Below are 22,782 nucleotides of genomic sequence, written 5' to 3'. Positions count from 1 at the left end.
GATTCCCCGAGTCGAACCGCGTTGCCGTGTCGAAAATCTACACGAATAATTTTGACGTACGCTCTTATCGTTGATAAATGTCCAACGAAATCGGTATCTATAATCTAACGTCATATTTTACATATATTATGCATTATTATACGCATTTACTGCAAGAACTCGATGTAAAATATATTTTGTAATTATATCAAAGTGCAATCACAATGAAAGAAGAATTTTTAATGTATTGTGTTAATGTATTGTCGACCGTATATTAACTGATATTACATCATATTTTACATATAACAGTGACTTCAGGTAACATATAAAACTAAAAAAAAAAACATATTTTTCTCTTAAGCAAGATATATTTTTCCTTTAATGGTCGCATGACAAAAGATTGATGGTTAAAGAAAATAATTCTAAGTAATATCTTGACCCATAAAAAAAAAACAAGAAAAAAATAAGAGAGAAAACATTTTTCTTCTAAAGAAGAAACATTTCTCCTTTAATGGTCGCATGAAGGAAAAAACTATAAACGTTAAAGAAATATTTCAGATAATCTTGTTTGTTTCCAGGAAATTAATTACTTTATCTGTTCGCGAATCGCGCTTAGATAAAACGTAACATACGCGACGCGTCAATTGAAATCCGCCGCGAAGCGTTAATTTCGCGGGATGAATGAACGCTAAGAGAATTCCCGGGCTCCGGTAACATTTCAGTTTCATTTTCGGCGCTCGTCACCATTTCGCCGGATCGTGATTCCTACCGATTCGCTCGCGAAATCGCACGGGGAAAATCGCGGAATGGAACAGTACGGATTCGCTCGAGCGCGTCGACGGCGCTGCGGTTGAAGGTGCGCCCCGTAAGAGACGCCCGAAGGATGGAATGAGTTTTCCGGACGATTTAGTCAGGTATTTATTTGGCCTCCTCCGCGCGCGCACCCCCGCACCTTTCCCTCCCATCTCTTACCGACATCTTCGCGGTTCTCGTTCCCGAGACTATCTTCCAGGAAATGCCTGACATAATGTAGCATCGTCGAGCTATGTGCTCTTACCTTTCCCCTCGCGTCTTACCCTCCTTCCCTCATCCTTTCGGTTTCCCTCGTTTTCCGCCTTTCTATCTTTCTTCTCGCGGTAACGTCAATGTCTTTTCTCTATCCATCCATCATCTCTTCTCTATCGATTCCTATACTGATCTTTGAGATGGAGCTATATAGGTTGTTTTTAAAGGAAATACTAGTTGGTCTGTCACTGCCACATCGAACGGTAATAATAATATCCGTATGTATAAAACGCACGCTCATATATACGTATACGCACTTTTGCTTACGTATACGTACAATAAAAATTCTCCATGCCAAATTATCCCTCTTTGACTTACCTTTTAGTTAAAATTATAGAATATATCAATATATTTCTCTCTACTGAAAATATTATTCGCGTCATTTATCTCTTCTCGCGTTTTTTAAAAAAAAAAATCACGAATAATAATTTTTCGAATGGAAACTAAGTGGACGATAGAAGCGATAACATTTATAGCATTTATTTGCATTATTTACTCGTATTATACACAGATTTTATGCATTCTGATTAACATTTTTGTGTTAAAAGTATCAATAAATATAAGCAACACAGAGGATATACATGAAGGAATGTATGCGGGGAAAAGTATGACGAAATTTTAATTAGAGCATTCCCCTTTTTCACAGCAAGAATTAATTATTCCTCATTTTATTTTTTGCGGGTATATTGTATATATCGATATTTCGAACTAGGACTGGCTAATACTATTAAATGCTAATACTATTAAAAGCATTTAGATAACATAAAATATACAAATATAAATATTCATCCGTGTATTTTCGAGTCAATTAATAATATCGATTTGCTAATATATATATTTTTTTGAGCCTTGTTATTTTACCATCTTTGCCGTAGAACTATTTTATTCTAATCAAAAGATTAATTTTGCTCATTATTTATTACATTCCGGAGAGATTTATTTCTAAAACGGAACAAAATTTTATCGGGGTTTGCCTTTCTTTATATTTATTATTTTCTCTTTTCAATGGTTGCATTTATCTATCTTTCCATATGTTCCTTCGTCATTTGTAAGATTTGCGGTAGAAAGTAGAGAAAGCACAAGAACTCGGCGGTTAGCAACAGATAAGGGATGAGAAAGAGAGAGAGAGAGAAGGATAGTCTGCAAATTGCCACGCACCGCATCATCCCCTGGGATCGTGCAGCCAGCTCTCGCCCAAGATGCGGCACCGTATCGTGTCGCGTTCATCGGTGTGAATTTCTATCAGTCGCAGCGACGGAGACTACCTTATCGCGCAATAGGGAATCGCGCTACGAAATTCGATCACGATCGATTGTATCGAGCATATCTCTGCGCTGGAACTTTAATGTCATAAGTTATTGCATGCAGCAAGCAATTTTGAGTGTAACGCGTCGCTTTAGATGCGATTCCGATATTTATAATAATTATTTTACGGAAATATTTAAATTATTACAATTGATTTCACGGTTCGTGATTTTTTTCTGTGTCTAGTATAAAATTCACGATTTTTCTGTGAAATTTAAAGCTTGTCAGGTATCGAGGTAAACGCGGAGAAGTTGTAAAACGTTAACTGACGAATACTTAGTTACTCCGATGACGCGTTTCACCCGCTGACAGTGATCTCCGTAATATCGCGTGACAAAAGAATCACAACGATTATAAATTCGACACGAATCGCGTGACATACCGAGTAGTCTGCGAGGAAACATGAAGATGAGTGTAAAGCGAAAACGCGTTACAAATACCGTTTACATTGTGAAGGAAATCGATTTGATACACGAAGTATCGAAGTGTCGCGCGATACAAATCGGAAACCTCTGTATATTTAAAGCTTTAAACCTATTTAAAGCTTTTAACGAGCAAACGAACGTCGCTCTACTTCTGCCGCGGTTCGTCTAATCAATACGAATTTTTATTTATCGAAGGATTAACGACTCTCATTCGAACCCGAATCGAAATGCGCGTTCTAACGCGGGAATGGAAATAATCGCGGGTCAGAAGTTTACGAGATCGCGCGGCCTGGGAGAGGTTTTCACCACGTTGCAAAAAATTTCCATTTGCGATAATACCCCGGGTTCGCGCGATGGCGCATAATCGATTTTCTCACTGCTCGTCGTAATGTAAAAAGATAGGGATATAAAATTTTTCTCTCTCTCTCTCATAATAACCGTTACACACTATTCGTTATGTTATGAAACAAATATTTTTGATCTCTTTTTATTCTCTCTCTTATTTCTTTATTCTCTCAAATGACTTATTCGATTGTTCTGTTGTTGTCATTAAATCCGAATTACTGTCTTTTAAACGCTAATTGATTAATAGAATTATACTATTTTCTTGAAAAATGGCTATATCTTATTTTCTAATAATTCTGATATAATAATATAATAAAAAATAATTTATTACTCATCGTAACGGCGTACGATGCGGAATGACAGTGTTGTACACAGCGTTGATCTGTAAAACATAGATACAAACATTATTTAAATTATATATTGGAAAGTGTTCCAAGAGAGTAATCAATATATTAAAAAATAATGACGCGCAATTAAATTTTACATTTGTCTTTTAAATAGATATCTAATACAAAAATTTTACGCAATTTACAAATAAAGCCTTTATATATGATATAATTTTTCATAAAATATAATAAGGAAATCTAATTCTCTCTTGTCTCTCAAATCCGAATGACTGCCTCTTAAACGCTAATTGATTAATAGAATTATATTCTTTTCTTGAGAAATGGCTATATCTTATTTTCCAATAATTCTGATGTAATAAAATAATAAAAAATAATTTATCACTCACCATAACGGCGTACGATGTGGAATGGCAGTGTTATACACAACGTTGATCTGTAAAACATAGATGCAAACATTATTTAAATTATATATTGAAAAGTGTTCCTAAAGGGTAACCAATATATTAAAAAATAATGACGCACAATTAAATTTTACAATTCTCTTTTAAATAGATATTTAATACAAAAATTTTACGCAATTTCCAAATAAAGCCTTTTATATATAAATATAATTTTTCATAAAATATAATAAGAAAATTTAATCCTCTCTTCTCTCTCTGATATATAAACTCTTATATAAATAATCGATGAAGATGTAGAATTAAAGAGAATATGATTGTATTTATAAAAATGTGTAGTACTTGTACCGTGATTGTATTTCAAGAGAGAGAGAGCGATGATATACACAAAAAATTGTTATCTTTTTACTCGAGTCTCGCTGCACGAATGTCAACAATGACGTATTAACAACAGCGCGTTATATTTTGTTAAATTCAGAATTTGTTTCTTTTTCGTTTATTGAGACGATACATCGCATTTTATAAAACGCGTTTTATGTTACACGTAACATCACATATTATAATACATACTACACGTGACGTCAAAGTAACATCAGATATTCTTATATGGATTTTAAATGTCGGTGGCGATCCGGTTCTGCGCTAGTCGGTATATATTGCTCTATTTGAGACTAATATAAGAATATTTGATATGTTACGTTGAGACATGTGATAAGATGACGTTATGTGTAGTATGTATGGACTGTCAGCTATTAACTCGACTCGTATAACATCGTGAGCTATCGAGATGAAGTTGCCGCTATTTTAAAATTTTACAATCATAAAACAGAGTAATAAAACAGTATAATAAAATATAGCACGCGCACACACACACACACACAACACACACAGGACTGAAAATATATAGGACGAACCGCGTGTGCGGCAGTGAAACGCGTTTCATTTAGTTATTAAATACATGTAATACTTTAATTATTAAATACATGTAAGGAGAAAACTAGTTTTTTACCAGAGAACTAGATAGAATTTTCTTTATATATCTCTTTTATATTCCTTATATTTTCTAAACTCTTTAAAAAAAAGTTTAGATAGAAACTATTTTTTGATTATTGAGAAAAGTAATGGTATATAAATAAAAAAATGATTGCAAAATCGATTAAGATATTCTATATTGGGGCGACAAAAAAAATGGTAAATCGCGGTTTGAATTTTAGAAAGGTAATGCAAAAATCAATACATACATAGAATATATGAATCGTGTAATATCATCGTTGTTGGATTTAATGCAACACCCGCATGTTCGATCAGTATTGACATTTTATCCAGTCATCCTCGTGTTCTCTCTCTTAACATCGATTTGCCATAGAAACTAGGTGTAATCGATAAGACATCTTTCCTTTTCGTTTTTCTCCATTGCTCGTCCTTGCTTCCTCTGTCGCACCCCCTCCTCATTCCTGCACCCTGCTCTCTATCACACTTCCGCCATTCTTCCGCTCTTTCATAGCGCCGGCACTGTATGCGAACCGGACGAAACCACGGACGGAGATTAATCATCCGTCGATTTTAATATCGCGATCGCGCGTGGTATCTATGTCCCCCTCAGGGACAGGAAAGGGAGAGAGAGAGAGAGAGAAAGAGTCACCTATCTCCCCGTAATTTATTAATTCATTTCTGCGAGCTTGGGGGTGCCCAATAATTCTAATTTGACCGCGGTCGTTAAGCGCTTTCCGATTCAGCCCTCGCCCTTTATGAGAGAAGGAGGGCGTAAAATTGAATCGGCGTCGTCTTACGTAAGTCGATGAGGCTTAAAGGGGTCGGACGAGTATTAAGTGACTCGACTGCGCGGGGAAGGCAGAGCGAAAAAGCCGAAAGAAGGCGAGCTACCCAACCCACTTCCGAATCCATTTACGTGACGTCGCGCCGTTTCTTCGCAAGTCGCAGGACGAGCTTCATTAATGTCACGCTCGCGTTGTCAAGTACGCATGGATGTGTGGGTGTGCACGTGCGTCAACAAGAATACACTAACTTTCCTAATAGTTCCGTCGACCGGCGAACGTTTACATTTGTCATACACGACACGTGAAGAACACGCTACGACGTCGCGTCATTTTTTTGGAGATTATCAAAATGAGACATTTTGGTGACGTTCCCTGCTTTGGAAAGAAGGTCCTTTCTTTTTTTTATAAAATATAGAGATATTTAGTCCATGAAAGTTGCTTGTATCAGGTGATTGCATAAGTTCGTGCCCGATTTAAATATAAACTTCAATAGATTATATTGTATTAGAACTCCGCCATGCAGTAACTTAATGCCATCTATGAAAATCGGGCACGAACTTATGCAATCATCCAATATAAGCATAATGCGCTGCTTTTTAAGACGATATAAAAGCGAGTGAACGTCGAGTACAAACTTTGTAATTATGCATTTCATAATTTTTTCCAGAGATGTAATATAATAATTTGCAATTTAAACTCGTGCGTGAAAAATATTTGGACGTTAGAAAAATAGAATTTAAAGTGTGCGATGTGAAGAGGGCGAATATATACTCGAACAATTACGTACTTTGCGTGAAAGTTTGACTTTATGACAGAAAAATATTATATCCCTTCGTGCGCACGAGGCGAGTTTCATTAACGTCACGCGCGTTATCAGAACACGATGTCCTGCTGTACGGCGTCTTTATTTCTCTTACGCGGATTTCAAAGAAATAATTCTCCATGCAAATATCGCAGCTCCGTGTTGAAATCGATCACGTGCAAACCGTGATGACAGAGTGATCGATCTCTAAATTGTCGGATGTATCTCGTACATCTACACGCGCCATTAAACGCGCGCACGTCAGTACGACCACGACGTTCATTATCGAGATTAAATTTCGACGTTGATTTTCTCGTTTCGTTCTCGGCATGCGATATATTAACTTCGCCGCGTCATCTCGCAACTCATACAGATGAAGGATGAAAAATTAAGAATTAAAATCAAATAAAGTATAGTGCAAGTCGATAAATAAGATAAAAGTGACATACAGAGTTCTTCAGTCAAAATTCATATCTAATATATCTTTTCTTATCGTAAATTTTTCTTAGCTGGACATACGAGATTATCAGACGTATAAAAAATGATAATATATTAAAAATATCTTTTATATATTTTTTTAATTTTTAATATAAGAATATTCCAAATTTTTTTTTCTGTTGCATTCTATTTACTCTTCCTTACGTACGTCACTTATTGTTAGTCAAGCAGCTATGTCAAAATTCAGGATCCACGACAGAGATCCCGAATTCAATTGCAGGGATGCGTAGATGAAAGGGCGACTTACTTGAACGCCTCTCATTTAAGCGAGGCGGAAAATCGGGGGGCACCGCGACAGAAAAATAACTCCTAAACGAGGCGGGTGCGACGACATCGGCGCGAATTTTCAGAATGCTGCAATCGGCATGAATGGGGATTAATTGATGGCTCCCCCATCCCGGTCGTCGTTCGTGCCTCTCGCCGGGAGATTTTACAAATTTTCATTACACGCGAGCCAGTCGGCACAGGCGGTGGACGAATGGCGAACGAAAGGTTCGCGAAAAAGCGTTGAGGACGCGCAATCTCGATTACTCGCTCCCGAGGACGAGCACAGGACAAACTCATTTCGGCATAACAAATTATTCGGGAAAATGGCGGGAATTGTGCGAGAGCGACTAACAAGAAAATAATTTGGTGTCGCGCGTTTTACACGACTCCCCGAATTGTACGGAGATTTTCGTGCGAACTCGGCGCAAAATTTATTCGCGGATTAATGAAGAAAATGTGTACTTTTAAATATGCATCTGAATTATAACGTCTAAATATTTAACGTCTGAAAATTCCGATAATTTACTCGTCTTCTCTCTAATTATAATAAAAACTCTCTATTCTTTAATCATTTATATTTAAACTTTGTCACATCATATTTCGATAATTTGATGCAATTTCGATGATTATATCTTTTCTGATTTTGAAAAAATATTATAGCATTGTGATAGAAAATATGATTAACATTTTTAAAATTGAGAGAAATGTAAAATATAAATTTATACATTTATGTATATATATTATACGAAGTAATATTATATTTCCATGTGAGGCTTGTATGTGTGCTTTAAGTATTTACAAATTATTCGAAGTATAATTAAGATTATAATAATATTATAATTACATATATAAAATATTGCGCTTGGATTTGAAAGAAAAAAATTGAGAAAAATAAAAAAAGATTTTTGAAAAAAACATTACTCATCTAAAATAATAGTGTCAAATATTTTGCCGTAAAATATTACTTATGTATATTTCTATGAACTTTTCAAAATAACACTTTTGTGAAATTGCTTTGTGAGAGAACTAAATAAAAAAAATTGCATAGATTACAAGATACATGTTATCTAAGGTAAAAAATATTATTTAAGAACGCAGTAAATGAAAGTGAAAGTCAAATTTTAGATTGTTTAAAATTGCAATGTTAAAAATTATGTGACACAAAGTCTGTAAAACCTCGAGAAATCCTATTTTCTCGACGATACAGATACTCATCGAGAGTGTAACCTTTGATATCAGGATCTGGAGACGAACCAAAACATCGAGTTCATCGATACCCATGAATATTGATCAGCTATCGATTAGAACGCCTTTTCGCCTGAGGCAAAGGATCGTCTATACGATCCGATGAAGAAAAAGTTCGACGAGGTGTAATGAGTCGTAGCGTACTTTTTACAATTCTTTTTATAGAGCCCGTTCAATATAAAACCGCGTTAATTGGATGAAAATAAAGGCGAGAAAAATGGATTATATAATATAATGTATCGCGTTCATAATTCGCGCATGATACAAATCGCCAAGAAGCACTTGAAATGATTCAAGATGACAGAAAGAGTTTCCTCCGACACGACGTTGAAGTATAAATAGACTTAGCCGCGTAAAATGTTATCGTTTAGCTTTATTCATTTCGCGAGGATAGCACGAAGCGCTTGTACACATTGTTGTTGCGGTAATCTTTTTCCTTTCTTTGAAAGAACAAACGGATTTAGTCGTGTAAGGATTCAATTATGTTCTTTCACGAAGATGAGGGAGAATTTCTTAAGGTAAAAGCGCGGTCGCGTAATTGCTTTCTTTGCGTATCGACTTCTGTGATTTTAGTCTCGAGTTCGCGGGTAATTCTGAAAAGATCGCGTTAAGAATATTCCATTTTTATTATACGCAATTATTACATTTATTTCATATACATATAATATACATATATATATATATATATATATATATACAGTTGCAACATTTAGTTTTCCGGTGTCATAATTACCTCCGCATTGCGTTGCGCTTTTATGTTTTATTCATAAAGATACGATAATTGAAAATGTAATTCAGGAAAGAGATAATATCATTTTACGTCGCATGCCGGTTATTTCATAAAGTAAACTCGATAATCACCGATCCGTGATCACAATCCGATATTTTTATTATAGTCGATATAAAAAATATATTTATTTCATAAAACGTGTTACATGGCAAAAAGCTACATTCATTTGCATAATTGCATCGGTAAACGGCTCCTGCTTACGTTTAGTACAATGTATGACTAAAGATACTAAAAAACATATGTTTTATATTACTAGTTGTATTATTGTTTTTATTAGCGCGTTTCGGTGAAAAATTATCCTGTTTTTTTTTTTTTGTTTACACGTATTATTTATCGCTTACAGTTCACGTTTTAAATCGGTACTTATTCAACGCGAAGATATAAAAATTATTGAGGGGAAACGTCGCATGCCGGTTATTTCATAAAGTAAACTCGATAATCACCGATCCGTGATCACAATCCGATATTTTTATTATAGTCGATATAAAAAATATATTTATTTCATAAAACGTGTTACATGGCAAAAAGCTACATTCATTTGCATAATTGCATCGGTAAACGGCTCCTGCTTACGTTTAGTACAATGTATGACTAAAGATACTAAAAAACATATGTTTTATATTACTAGTTGTATTATTGTTTTTATTAGCGCGTTTCGGTGAAAAATTATCCTGTTTTTTTTTTTTGTTTACACGTATTATTTATCGCTTACAGTTCACGTTTTAAATCGGTACTTATTCAACGCGAAGATATAAAAATTATTGATGAGGGGAAAGTTTTTAAATTATCGAATGAGTGTGGAGAGCGAACCCTCTATATACTGATATCTTCTTCCATTTAAGATCGCAATAAAGAGACAAAAATGCGCCAGGCAAACGGCGCCATTCCGATCCTCGTGCAACTACGTCGTTGTCGTTTCAGCACCTTCTTGGACGACCGGCGACTCTTAGGTTCATGAAGTGCTCGAAATACACTTTGCAGTTCTTACACGTAGAAATATACATATGTACCCGTGAGTGTGCGAGCGACGATATAAGACCGGGCGATAAGGCCGTTTCAGCAAAGCACTATCGCCGTCGTAACCGTTTTCGTAGGCTAACACACTACGACCTGTGTAAGTAATCTTCGCATACAATTGCTTCGCCGGCGAAATAGACGATAATGACGAGTACCCCATATAAGAAGAGGCGCATCTAACTAGTTGCATTTATCCGCGATTCCTTCTTATTTCGTGAAATTAATTAAAATTTTAAAATCCGGTAAAATATATTCAGGAATCTCTCATTTTCTGGCAATTACCTTGATTTTTAAAAATTTTGATATATTTAAAACATATCTTTATATGTGTATGTAATTTTAAAATTTCTGCAATTTATGATCTTTGTACGATAGTAATTTTTGTATTTTTTTAAATCTTGATTTAAAAGTGATGGTTTATATTTAAATATTAAAATATTATCTGGCATATAATAAAGATTTCATTAAATATTCTGTCAAATAAATAATACTCTTTATTAATTTCCAATTTTATTTTTGAAAGGAAATAAAACTCTCGAACGAGATTTGAACGCGTCGAAGCAATGATATTTACACACTGATAGGGAACAACCGAACGATAACGAGCGCGAAAATTGTTTCCGCCAACTAATACATGCATGTAGATGGTGTGTCCGCGCCGCGAGTAATTAATTTACGAACGCAAGATAAAAATGGTTTATTAAATGCCATCCCAAATGATTTGTCGCTGGCATTCGGCCCGAGAACTTCGGTTGATGCGGTTAACGCGATGAACTGACCGAAATGTTGCAAGTCCTGCATTAAATTGCATGGCGTAGGCAAATTGAAACGGCTTATTTTATTTTAACCGCAGATTGAATTGCGTTAGGTATAATAATACATCGCGGTTTTTAACATGTTTTGCTGTTGTAATCCGGTACACGAGTTATATTAGTATACCATGTACTGATTAAGTTACACGCGAATCATGGCATGTCAAAAAATTGATTTTGCCACTTTGTTTTCCATAACCAGTTTTTGTATCGAATCCGGATATATTTCGCATAAATTCAAACACATATACTGGTTTCAAATCCGTGAGTTGCCAATATTATTTAATATTTAGAAGGATATTTAGTTATCAGAATTTTAATATAATTTAATAAACCTTTCATAATTTTTTTTTTTTATAACATTGCTTTATTGTATTAACGATTGTATCTATTTTTATATATATTAATGATTATATCTTTTTTTATTATACTTATTGCAACTCAATTTGCGGTTAAAATAAGCCGCAATTCAATTTCAATTTGTTTACGGCTAGCAATTTAATACGAAAATCAAATTTATATTTTATTAGAAAATCATATATTTAAAAAGTTTAGATTTATATATATGTATATATGGAAAGAAAAGTTAAAAAAATTGGAAAATGTTCGTAAAAAAAGGGCGCGCGTAGCGCGCGCCTGTGTTATTCTAGTATGTATAAAAATATAAAAAACTTTTATGTTCCGTAATACTGATATATATAATGTGAGCTTTTGTTTTTCTGTTACAGAAGAGCTATCTTGACGAACCCTGACCTACTGGCGAGCACACCGTGGTACCGGTTGCTTGAGAATGATTTTTGGGGAACACCGCTGACGGAACGTGGCTCGCACGGCAGTTATCGACCGCTTTGCGTGGCCACCTTTCGTCTGAATCATTCTCTTGGTGGCCTTGAACCCTGGGGCTACCATCTGGTGAATGTAGCGTTGCACGCTGCTTGCACCATTCTCGTGGTCAAGGTTGCTAGAAAGGTGAGTGCGACCACTCTTACTTTCTTTGAGATACAAATTTTGAAAGTCTACCTTTTTGAATCAAAATAAGCAATGAATTACGATAGAAATAAAAAAATTTTAGCTGAATGTCTGTGCGAAGACAAAATTACATCGCAACAATCTCTTTCAAATAATATATAAATTTTACTACGAAAGAAGTTAATGGTGACACCTGTAGAGCGTACATCACATGGGAATTTTGATAATATCTGACGATATACATATATAAATATAGTGACTGTCAGAAATATTATAAAATTTTAAAAGTTTGCCCGTTGCTGAAGTATTATCGTTAACTATATTTTTATACTGGAATAATGATCGACATATTAACAGGTTAACATTAAAAGTCTGAGATATATTTAAGTGATAAATTTACCATTAAAAAAATTATTAACCAATTTTATTTATTTTCGTTTTTTATTCGTGTAAATTGTTTTTATTATTTGCAATACAAGAGAGCAATCTTTTCTAAACTTATCAAAATTTAGATATCTATTTTCAATTTCATCAGATTTATTTCTTCTTCCACAATTTACATCACATCAATATTTATCGAGTCATTATTGTTCTAACTTGCGTGATTTCATCGAAAGTAATTAAGAGCACGATTTGCTTCACAGTAAAACGCACATTATAAATTCATCTAATTATTATTAATTAACTCTAGATCCGTTTTATATTTGAAATAAAGCCGCAGAGATCTTTGTTATTTTATCTACCGGAACATATCTCCGGAAAATTGTCGATGGTGGAATTTAAATGAAGACGAAGATTTCGCTTAACTTTGGGACAAGCCTACTGCGTGGTTTTAATTTTACGACGTCGCTTCGTTTTAGTTAACTTGGGATTCCTCTTATTTCGAAGGCGCCGTAGGGCGGTCGTGAAAAGGAACTGTAATGGTGATTCGGCGTAACTGCACGCGAACATCTCGAATAGAACTTCCGGATACGTTGGAAGATCAAAAGAACCGCGACGAGGACCTATCATCCTAATGAGACTTTAATTTTACATCACCTCTTTCGGTCACCGTGTTTAACTTGAAGTATATTTAACTTTAAAGTGGCGCTTTGAAGAATCGCGAAAAATACAATCTAATTACATACATACTAAATTATGTAAAGTTTAATTATAACTGTACTATTTTAAATCATGCAAAAGTGCATCGGAATCGTATAATTTTCGAATACTGCCGTCAAAATGATCACCACGGACGATTACCAAGCGTCGCGTACAAAACTACGAATTGTGCTCTTCTAATTTTTCACATATTTAACATTCCTTTTATATTTTCATCCGCTTATACTTTATCCATCTCTCGAAAACTCCATATTTTTTTATACTAACAATGATGACATAATTGCATCTTTGTCAATATAGATTTTGCTTAGCATTGATATTATATATTTCAATATATATTAATGTATATTAATACCTTGACTTGAAGGCTTCAGAAAAACCCACATGTTATAAAAACGCAAAAAATAGTAAAATTTTTAATATTTTGGTAAGATTGTTAATTAAACTTATTACTCCCCGTTTGTTCGACAGAGAATTAGATTGAAATTCAAGTCAAGCGATCCTTGTAACTGAGTATAGGTAATTAACGGTTAAGTTAATTAACCCCACTCTCGTCGCTTGAAGGATTGCCTCGCGAAACGTTTACATGTGTACCTTACGAGATACCCGCAATTACACTTTGCAGGTGCTGCCAGGAAGGAGCAATCTCGCGCACGCGATCACGGGTTTCCTGTTTGCGGTCCATCCCATTCACAGCGAGGCTGTGGCCGGTATAGTCGGACGTGCCGACCTTCTTGCTTGCTTCCTGACCTTGACATCTTTCCTGACGTACTCAGCCCATTGTAATCGCACGAGATCGCCATTTCCTCTGCTGTTGGCCTTGGTATCATCGACGCTGGCTACCCTCGCCAAAGAGACTGGTATATCGTCTTTGGCTCTCTGTCTTCTGTGGGAGCTCTGTCGCGGCGAGCCAAGTCGAAAAGTAAGTGATTAATAATTTTATTACCGACATCAAGCGTTTTTGATCATCATATGATTCAAAACTGTTTGATTTGCAGCAGCTAAATCAAAAGATGATTAAGGAACATTTTTCGATCTATTTAAGATTTATTTTAAATATGAAATTGTTTTTGAAAAAAATCTTTCCAGATTACAATTTGCACACTTTTGCCATTTTTGTTCTGAAATCTTCGAGTGTTAAATGGATTTGTTTTGAATTAATTGATACAGTCATAAACGTTTTGTTATATAAGTATAAAAAACAGTAATATATTAAAATAAATATACCACAGGAGGATTTGCATCATTATATTCTTATTCCTCAGAATGGTAATATACATATCCGAAATTAAGTTCGGTAAATCCGAATGCAAGAATATAACCGGATTATCTAAATATTTGAATTGCTTATAATTAATATATAATTTTATTTTTTTTTTTTAAATAAATGTTGACATTGAATATTTAAGTAAGCGTGTTTAAATGTTGCAAACTAATACAATGTAAAAGTATCGTGTGAATCGCACGAAACTAGAACTGAACGTGATCTTCATAATAAGATTATTAAGTAGGATTTTCCGAGTCGATATCAGTTTGCGGACGTGTCGCACGATTTGCGTTCCATGATTGTTACGCGCGAGAGCGTCGCGCCGTCGTTTACTCGCGCGTCTCGTCTCGCATTTCGCGGAGCGTGAAAGTTTCGACAGGGAAACAAGGTGGAAGACAGACAGAGCCCCGCGTGCTCACGTACGGATTCGGAGAAGCGTGTAACCGATAACGCAGTACCGTTGCAAGGCACTGCATCCTGCCTTACATTCTGGCGAAGACAGCAAGCTGATGCACACACGGCAAGCCGCCCATCTTCAGGGCGCCTCCACCTTCGGGCGCCTACTGTCGTCACTTATCCTACCTCCCTCCTTCCTCTCGCATCCTCCTCCTCCTCCTCTAGCAATCCCCGAAATCCCCGTTCGCCTTCTCCTTTCGCGCACATTGCATCCGGATGCACCGGACGCCTCGCGTGATGCATGACGTACGCCCGTCTCTCCCCCGTTTACCGACGACGGTGGATTGGAGGGGTGCCAAGAGGATCGTTCGCATCTTCCGACGCCTCTCTGAACGCCATGAGGCTTCTACACGTCCTCCCTTTTTTCTTTTCATTCCCTCTTCTCCCATCTTCGTATATTTCTCTTCTTATTATATTTCCGTCTTTTCCTCGCGTCCGCCGTCTGCTGCATCCCTCTGCGGCATTTACTCCTTTCTCGTTCAGTTCGAAGTATCCACTGTGCAAACCGTTTGCACCGTTTCCCACCAGGATAGCCTGCAGTCGAATGCGATGCGCTTCGGTGGCGAATTAAGGATTAAATTCTAGGAGGAAACTCGAAGCGTAAAAGATAATTTTTTGTGAGGCTTAAAATTTTTAATCAAAATATCTTAACGCAAAATAACATTTGTATTAAATTTGTTTAAATTTATATATATATAATGATTATGAAATAATTATCTTTTTTATTAAATAACAAGTTTAATAATTGATAAAATTTTTAAAAAGAAAGCATTGAGATAGTTTTTTCATACGAATCACAAAGTCTAAAACGAAAACGTCTCGCCATTTCAAAGCGGAAATGTCACCGTTGGTAGCAATACTTTTTCGTTTTCTACTCGCTTTGTTCGGTCGCGCGGAAATATGCGTGGATCGACGGAAACTGCAGCGAAGCCGGGAGACAAACGAGACGTGACGTTCCGCAGATGAGAACTAGAGCTGGGATGGACGCGAGAAGGGCGGCGAGCGGAAATTTATTAAGTTACGATCGAGCTGTCCGGAACGATCGCGAAGTAATTGGAAAAAATCTGATTTTCAGATTATCGATTTGACGGGAGTATCGAACAGGCGGCTGGATATCTCTTCTTGAAATATCACCGCGATGTTTTAAATCTGGCTTTATGACGTTTGTTTCGTTTTGGATGCTTCGTTGGGCATTTTATTGGAGATAAAACAATATCGCCACGAAGCGCAGAAAAGCCACGATAAGTGGTGGAATTACGACAATTATAGCGCACCCTCGATAATCCTCAGTATATTCGTAGCTAATTCCGGTATATCCAGTAGATCCAAGGACGCATCCGGATTATCGAGACGTTGGGACTGCTCATATTTAAATTCATATAATCATATTGTTAAAAAATAAAAATTTTGTTAGAGACATTACACAACGAGTAAAGTTTTCAATATTAAATCGTGGGAAAAAAAGATTTATTTCCATTCGAAACTGGATGTAGGAATCGATTATGTCGAATAATAAAAGATTTGCCATCTGTCCCGGAAATTTTCCGGTGTCGGATTGATTTTCCAGAACAACAGTCGACAAGTAAATTAACATTAATCGCATGATGTTACACGGACTTTGCGAAACATACAGAGCGCCTTATTGTACGTAATACGGATAATTGTCGCTGTCACAGGAAGTCTTTATAGCAAAAGTTTTGTTCAGGAATTAGCGGTTACGGAACCGCCGGCGCGCCGCCGCCCGGATGCAACCGCTCGCATCGCCCGGAAAATTACATCTTACGGTTGTAACGAACTTGGCGGAAGTTTGTACGAAGCGCGACGTATCGTTCGTTTATTAAGGCGGGTTTTAAACTATTCACGGCCATGCCTTGACAAATCTTCTCGTGTATAGTGTCTCCTTTCCTTTGCGATGTTTGAACTCGCGGCGCGCCCAAGAAACTTTGAAATAATATGAAATTGGAATGGTAAGGAGGGGTGAGAGCGGGGGAAAAATGGTAGAATAAGAGGGCAAGGGTAATGCGAAGTAATAAGGCGTATACCGGAAACAACGTGCGGTAAAACGCGGGCGCGACACCGTCCTTAAACACAACGACGTGGCATTCAATTCCGCGTCTAACTTTTTTAACGAACTTTGCGGCGCACTTTGTGCCAGTTCTCATTCCAGTCGTCGGAGATATGAGACGAATGTCTCGGCACTCGGCGAAAGAGCGTAATCGTGCTTAACGTGAATTATAAATTCACCGCAAACTATTATTTCAGCCTGATCCAACTGTCTGTGTAACTTTCGAATCGCGTTTTCAACCATGGTTACCGCGCAGAGAGATTCCATTAAGATTCTTTGCGCGAATTTTGTACAGTTCAATCTAATTTAATAAAAAAATGTTTTTTCTGTGCCTTATTATATTTTTCATCTTATAAAAGAGGATTTGTAATTATTTTTTTATAGACACATGTTATAGAAAGTATCGAGTGAAAGTATCGATCATAATATAAATTTTTTTTCTGTCAAGAATTATTTAATTAATTTTCTCTCTCTATTAACTAAAACTTTAGAATATTTATAAGAATATTTATTTCGTATTACATTAATGAAAATAGCAATACTTAAATAATTAAACTGATTTGTTATTTTCGCTTTATAAATTCGCTAAAGGGACTGTTATAATCGGATTGCTCGCGCAATCTAAAATCTTGCACTGCCATTGTTCAATAACATTTTGCTTGTCCATCGCGAGCGGTGAAGAGCGCAACAAAGCAACTGTTATTCCTTCAGGTTTCGTCAACATGAGCATTGTACGGCGAAACGCGTCTTGTTCGCCGATTCGTCGGACAAACGATTTTCTCCTTTCCATCCGACCGAAACCACCTTCCGGTCGGATGCGATGCCGCGTTCGCCGAAGCAAACATCGTCTCGACGACTGTGAAAGCTTTCATACTTCCAATTCGCTTCTTTTTTCTTTATGTTTATTCATGGGAAAAAAGGAGAGCGCAAGCGCGCCGTAGCAATAGCGGGAACAACGTATACCCGATGAACTGACAACAAAAATAACCGTCGCGTTATTACGGTATCATATTTCCCGAGATACCCCTCGTAATGCGTTTCTACGGTACTTTTATTATTTCTGTACACACCTGCGAGCAACACATGTATCTTGCGCGCACACATGTGTCACAACATAATGTATGTGTGCACATATATGCTATCCTTAGCTAGATTATTTAAAATCTACAACATCGTTCTTTTTATATCACGGTAAAAAAAAAAATGTATTATGAATTAAATTTACGAATCAAATTTATAATCCATCGATTGGACAATTAATTCTCATCTAACACATGTGCATATCTCTCGATTAAGATCTGCTATATATAACTGTCAAAAAGACAATTCAATCTTTCGATTTTAGCTGCTGTAAGTCCTTTAAAATAATTAGATGTTGAAGTTTCTACGTAATGCATGACAGGGCACTGATATATTCCTCCTAATTTAATCTAATCTATATGCGCGACGTATGGTTGTGCAATCCCCAAGCACGGCAATCATCATCCGATGGAGCGTCGGAACTACACGAGCAATGACATATCTGTCAATCGTCGAATTTCAGGGCAATTGCGGATTCACTCGGGGCCGCAGCGTCGGCATTCTGTCGGGCGGTCTGGCACTGCTCGCACTGGGTCGGCTCAGGCTCGTAGGCAACAGGCCCGAATTCGCGAGCGCGGACAATCCGGCGGCGAGGCATCCGTCGCGGCTGACACGCGGCTTGACGTTCCTGTATCTGCCGGCGGCCAGCGCGAGAATGCTGCTGTGCCCGAGCACGTTGAGCTTCGACTGGTCGATGGACGCCGTGCCACGCATAACGAGTCTGTTGGACCCGCGTAATCTAGAATCGGTGTGCCTATACGGCGCCCTGATCGGTGCCGCTTTCTGGGCCGTCAGGGGTCTGCGACGACGTCGGCGTAACTCGTGGACGATGGGTCAGCAGGCGTATTCGACGCGCGCGGCTACGTCGTCCAGGTGTCCCGTGTGCGCCGGTAGACGCACCGGCGGCTGTCATACTGATGGCTGCAGGGCGGCCAATAACAATAACAACAGTCCGCTCGGCGATTGTCATTGTGCCAAGAGGCCGAGCAGCAATTGCGGCGTCAACGTTGGTGGCCGACAAACGGCGGCCACCGCCGTCGCCGTCTCCCTGGGCTTCCTCGTGCTCCCCTTCCTGCCGGCGAGCAATTTGTTCTTCTACGTGGGCTTCGTCATAGCCGAGAGGATACTGTACCTGCCCAGTGTGGGCGCCTGTCTGGTCGTCGGCGCCGCGGTGTCCGGATGCTATCGGATAGCGAGAAGAAACGGGTCCAAAACGCGAGGCAGGGCGGTGCTGCTGGCGACGGCGATCCTCATCGGCTTGATGTCGGCGAAGACGCTCGTGAGAAACGCTGACTGGAGGGATGAGGAGAGCTTGTACAGGTCCGCGCTGCATGTTAATCCGCCGAAAGGTAAGCGATTGATTAATATTAATCGGATATTTAAAAAGAAACGTAAAGGAAGATGAATACATGGCATGCAACGAAGGCCCCGTCTGACCCTACTCTGACTGTTTCTACTGAACCGTGTTTCTCTTCTTCCCCTATCCTCGGATGACTCTCTCTTTAATTTCTTGGGTCTTGTGTATTCTATTGACAATGAACATATATTTTAATTCGCGATTATATCTATATATTGAACAAATTTTAGAATTTATTTATGATAAGGTAAGGTTAAAAGAGAATTTTGATGGAAGCTTTTCTTAAAGTGATTTTATAAAATGATATATGTTCACATGAGACATATCTATGTAGAATACGAAATATTTATAGCAAAATAAATATATCGAAATTTTTATTACATATATAGATTTTATTGATAGAAATTTAACGTTTTTTGTCTTAAAATAAAAATCGCAAAAATATATAACGCGATTTTAATTTTCAATATTGATTAACTACATAAATACTGAAACAATTTTAAATTCTTTTATACGATTGTTTATTACACTGAAAAAATCATCAATTCTCTTTCTTTCTCGTTTCCTTGCTTTCTACATATTTTTCATATTTTTAATCTATCTGACAGAAACGTCTTACGAGCCAGTATGCACGCGCGTTAAAAGCATATGCGAGTTTCTCGTTTCTCCTCATCTGTCGGGAGGGAATTCTCCCTTTAATGCACCCTTCTAATCCGTCCGTACCCTTTTTCACCTTTTATCCACTTTCATACGGCGCTTATCCTCCACGGTGTACTTTTTCGTAATTATTTTAACTTACAATCCCGCGTAACTGCTCCAACTGGCTTTCCTTTCGCTGGCAAGAATTTTTGTTTTGCTTCTATATAAAGCATTTTAGTAGTATATTACCAGAAGCGAGTTTATTATCAGAAACATAGCGAATTTCTGTCGTATATTAATATTTCTTTCTCGTACGATTATTGTCGATTACATACTCAGTTTATTGAAAGTAATATTTGTGACATTTTTCTATCATGTTTATTAAGAATTTATTTTAGAATTGCAAAGAAATACTTATTTCTATTTTTAAGGATAGATTGACAAAGGAAAGACAGATGAATATTTGGTTTTTAAACTCGATACATATGGAGCATCGACGATATAAGTTACTCGGATTCTTCCTTTACATAGGTTTTCTCTTGGAACGCCATCCGTCTTTGCCACTTTTTACACTTTATCCGCTCCATTTACTTTCATGATAATCTAACGATTGATTGCACGATTTAATCTACCGGACAGTAGTTCGTATTAATTGCGCCGCACATCAGCGCTGCGCATCTGTTCCACATCATCGATCGCATTATTTTAAGATTATCTTACCCTAACTTTTATATTATTTATGCACGTTTGTTCGATCAATGGAGGGTTCTAAAGTCAAACTTTGCGCCGACGTCAGCTTTTATCCTATTCAGTCTAATGTTTAAATGAAATGTTTGAATAGAAATCCAGACTATACTAATCATTAGGATTATTTATAATAACGTGTATATACAGAAATAATATATTTCTCTCGTTAGAATCTTAAAGAAGGAAATTCTAATATAAAAAGAAATCTGTCAAGCGTGTTTATCAAGCTTTGATCCAAAAAGCTTACGCTCTTCTCTCTCTCTCTCTCTCTCTTTTTCCCCTTTTCTTATCCGCACATACCCACGTTTTTTAAATTAACAGCTCCCGCCTTATTTCTCCGCGCCCGATATTTTCCAGGCGCTCTCGCGAGAGAGCACAATAATATCGCTCTTTCTCCCAGGATGCTTTCCATTCCCACACACATATCCAATCTCCCGTTGTCCATTTTTTTAAATATCCTCGCAAAGAGAGGAACGGAGAGGAAGGAGAAAAGCCGAGCGAGAAAAAGCGGATAGAAGCGATGCGGTGGAAGCGAGTTAGCGGTCACGCGAGCTGACGCCGACACGACGCCGACGCGCTACTACCGGCGCCAACGGCGACGTCACAACGCGTTTTAATTGCGCCGACAGAAATTGCGTGTTACCGTGTTAACAGGCTGCTCCGCTACGAGAAATAAATTTACATTTTGTTGGTTCAGGTCGCCGACGCGCGCGCGCGCGTATTCGTCGGATATATCCGTGTGCCTTTCCCGCTCGACCCTTCGCGTCCTTCCTGTTCAACAACCTGCACCCGGTGGCTGTTGCACGCATCATCCCCTTTCCTCCATCGAGCTCACGGAGTCACTCTCACCATCGGGTTGACGTCCACTCGTTGATTTAACGCGCGTATAGCGGCTGACGCCCGGCATCCGCGCACGCTTCAGCATCGTTTTCCTCAGCTAACTGCGATTTCCACTGATCGCGTGGCGCGATATGTCAATCACGATTAGGCGCATTCGCGAAACCATGTCAATGAAAGAGATTAAAAGAGAGATATTTGGATATTTCTGTCAATCTATTCCAATCAATATTTTCAAGAAAATATTTCTGAAAATGTGTTTACGATTTAAAACAATCGAAACGAGAGAAAAGTATATTTATTATTAAGTAGATTAATTATTGAAAATCGTGCATTTTTGAAAGAATTAGAAATTACTTTATTGATGATAAATGTGCTCAATGCGTTCGCTATGTAGATAATTCTGATTTAAAATGATTTTACTTTATGCACTTTGGATTTATCAGAATTAGTATCACTCAAGTAGGTCGAATTATTCTGTGCAGACTGCACCTCAAATATCCCATAATAGCACTGAAAATGGAATAACGACGAAAATATTAGTCTTTATGTCTGGAAAGTGATGTATATAAGCGCGGTGTGCGTGCGCGCAGCATGTAACTATGTTCCCGGGGCACTTCCTACTGATCATTTAACGAGTTGAATATTCAACTACAAGCCGTGTACTAGAGCGAGCACGTAAGCAGAGAAATGATGGGCGGGCGTATCTTGATCGTGATAATTCTCAAGTAATTGCCGCTAGGATAATAATTAACACTGAAAACATAAGACGTATTTCGCACCTGTATATCGTGCCATCCGTTAATAATTACCTTTGGTACTCGCTAGCATTATTTTTTATATAAACTACATGTAATTTTAATATAATTCTTTTTATCTATTCTTCAAATTTTGTCAAATTTATCAATTTCTAAAATAAATATGTTTATATTGATTTATTATACGATTGTACCTATAGATCATATTGATTCGAAATTTTTTATAATATTTGATTAAAAATGAAGTAAGATATTAAGTGAAATATTTTTTCTGCTGTTTCTAGCTTATGGTAATTTGGGGAGCATTCTCAGCGAACAGGGTCGAATAGCCGAAGCGGAGGAAGCGTTCGTCCAAGCTCTTCGCTATCGACCGAATATGGCAGATGTGCACTACAACCTGTAAGTACTACTTTCTAATTCTCTCATTCGTATT

General features: G+C 37.3%; 1 protein-coding gene across 1 annotated transcript in view; it reads left to right on the top strand.

Annotated features, from left to right (window-relative positions):
- Positions 1-11,781: 11,781 nt before the first annotated feature.
- The window catches only part of LOC115238892 (protein O-mannosyl-transferase TMTC2), a gene marked incomplete at its 5' end in the record, with an annotated part of 98,311 nt that continues 87,310 nt past the window's right edge, over positions 11,782-22,782 (top strand). Inside the window, 4 exons of the mRNA XM_029813048.1 lie at positions 11,782-12,042; positions 13,769-14,065; positions 18,475-19,360; positions 22,634-22,748. Of these exons, the coding sequence (XP_029668908.1) occupies positions 11,782-12,042; positions 13,769-14,065; positions 18,475-19,360; positions 22,634-22,748 (1,559 nt within the window). The remainder of the gene's footprint in view (positions 12,043-13,768; positions 14,066-18,474; positions 19,361-22,633; positions 22,749-22,782) is intronic.

Source organism: Formica exsecta, unplaced genomic scaffold, assembly GCF_003651465.1.
Source record: "Formica exsecta isolate Colony F162 unplaced genomic scaffold, ASM365146v1 scaffold1159, whole genome shotgun sequence".
Classification (NCBI taxonomy): domain Eukaryota; kingdom Metazoa; phylum Arthropoda; class Insecta; order Hymenoptera; family Formicidae; genus Formica; species Formica exsecta.
Note: the sequence above shows the minus strand (reverse complement) of the source record. Positions and strands in the feature narration are given on the sequence as shown.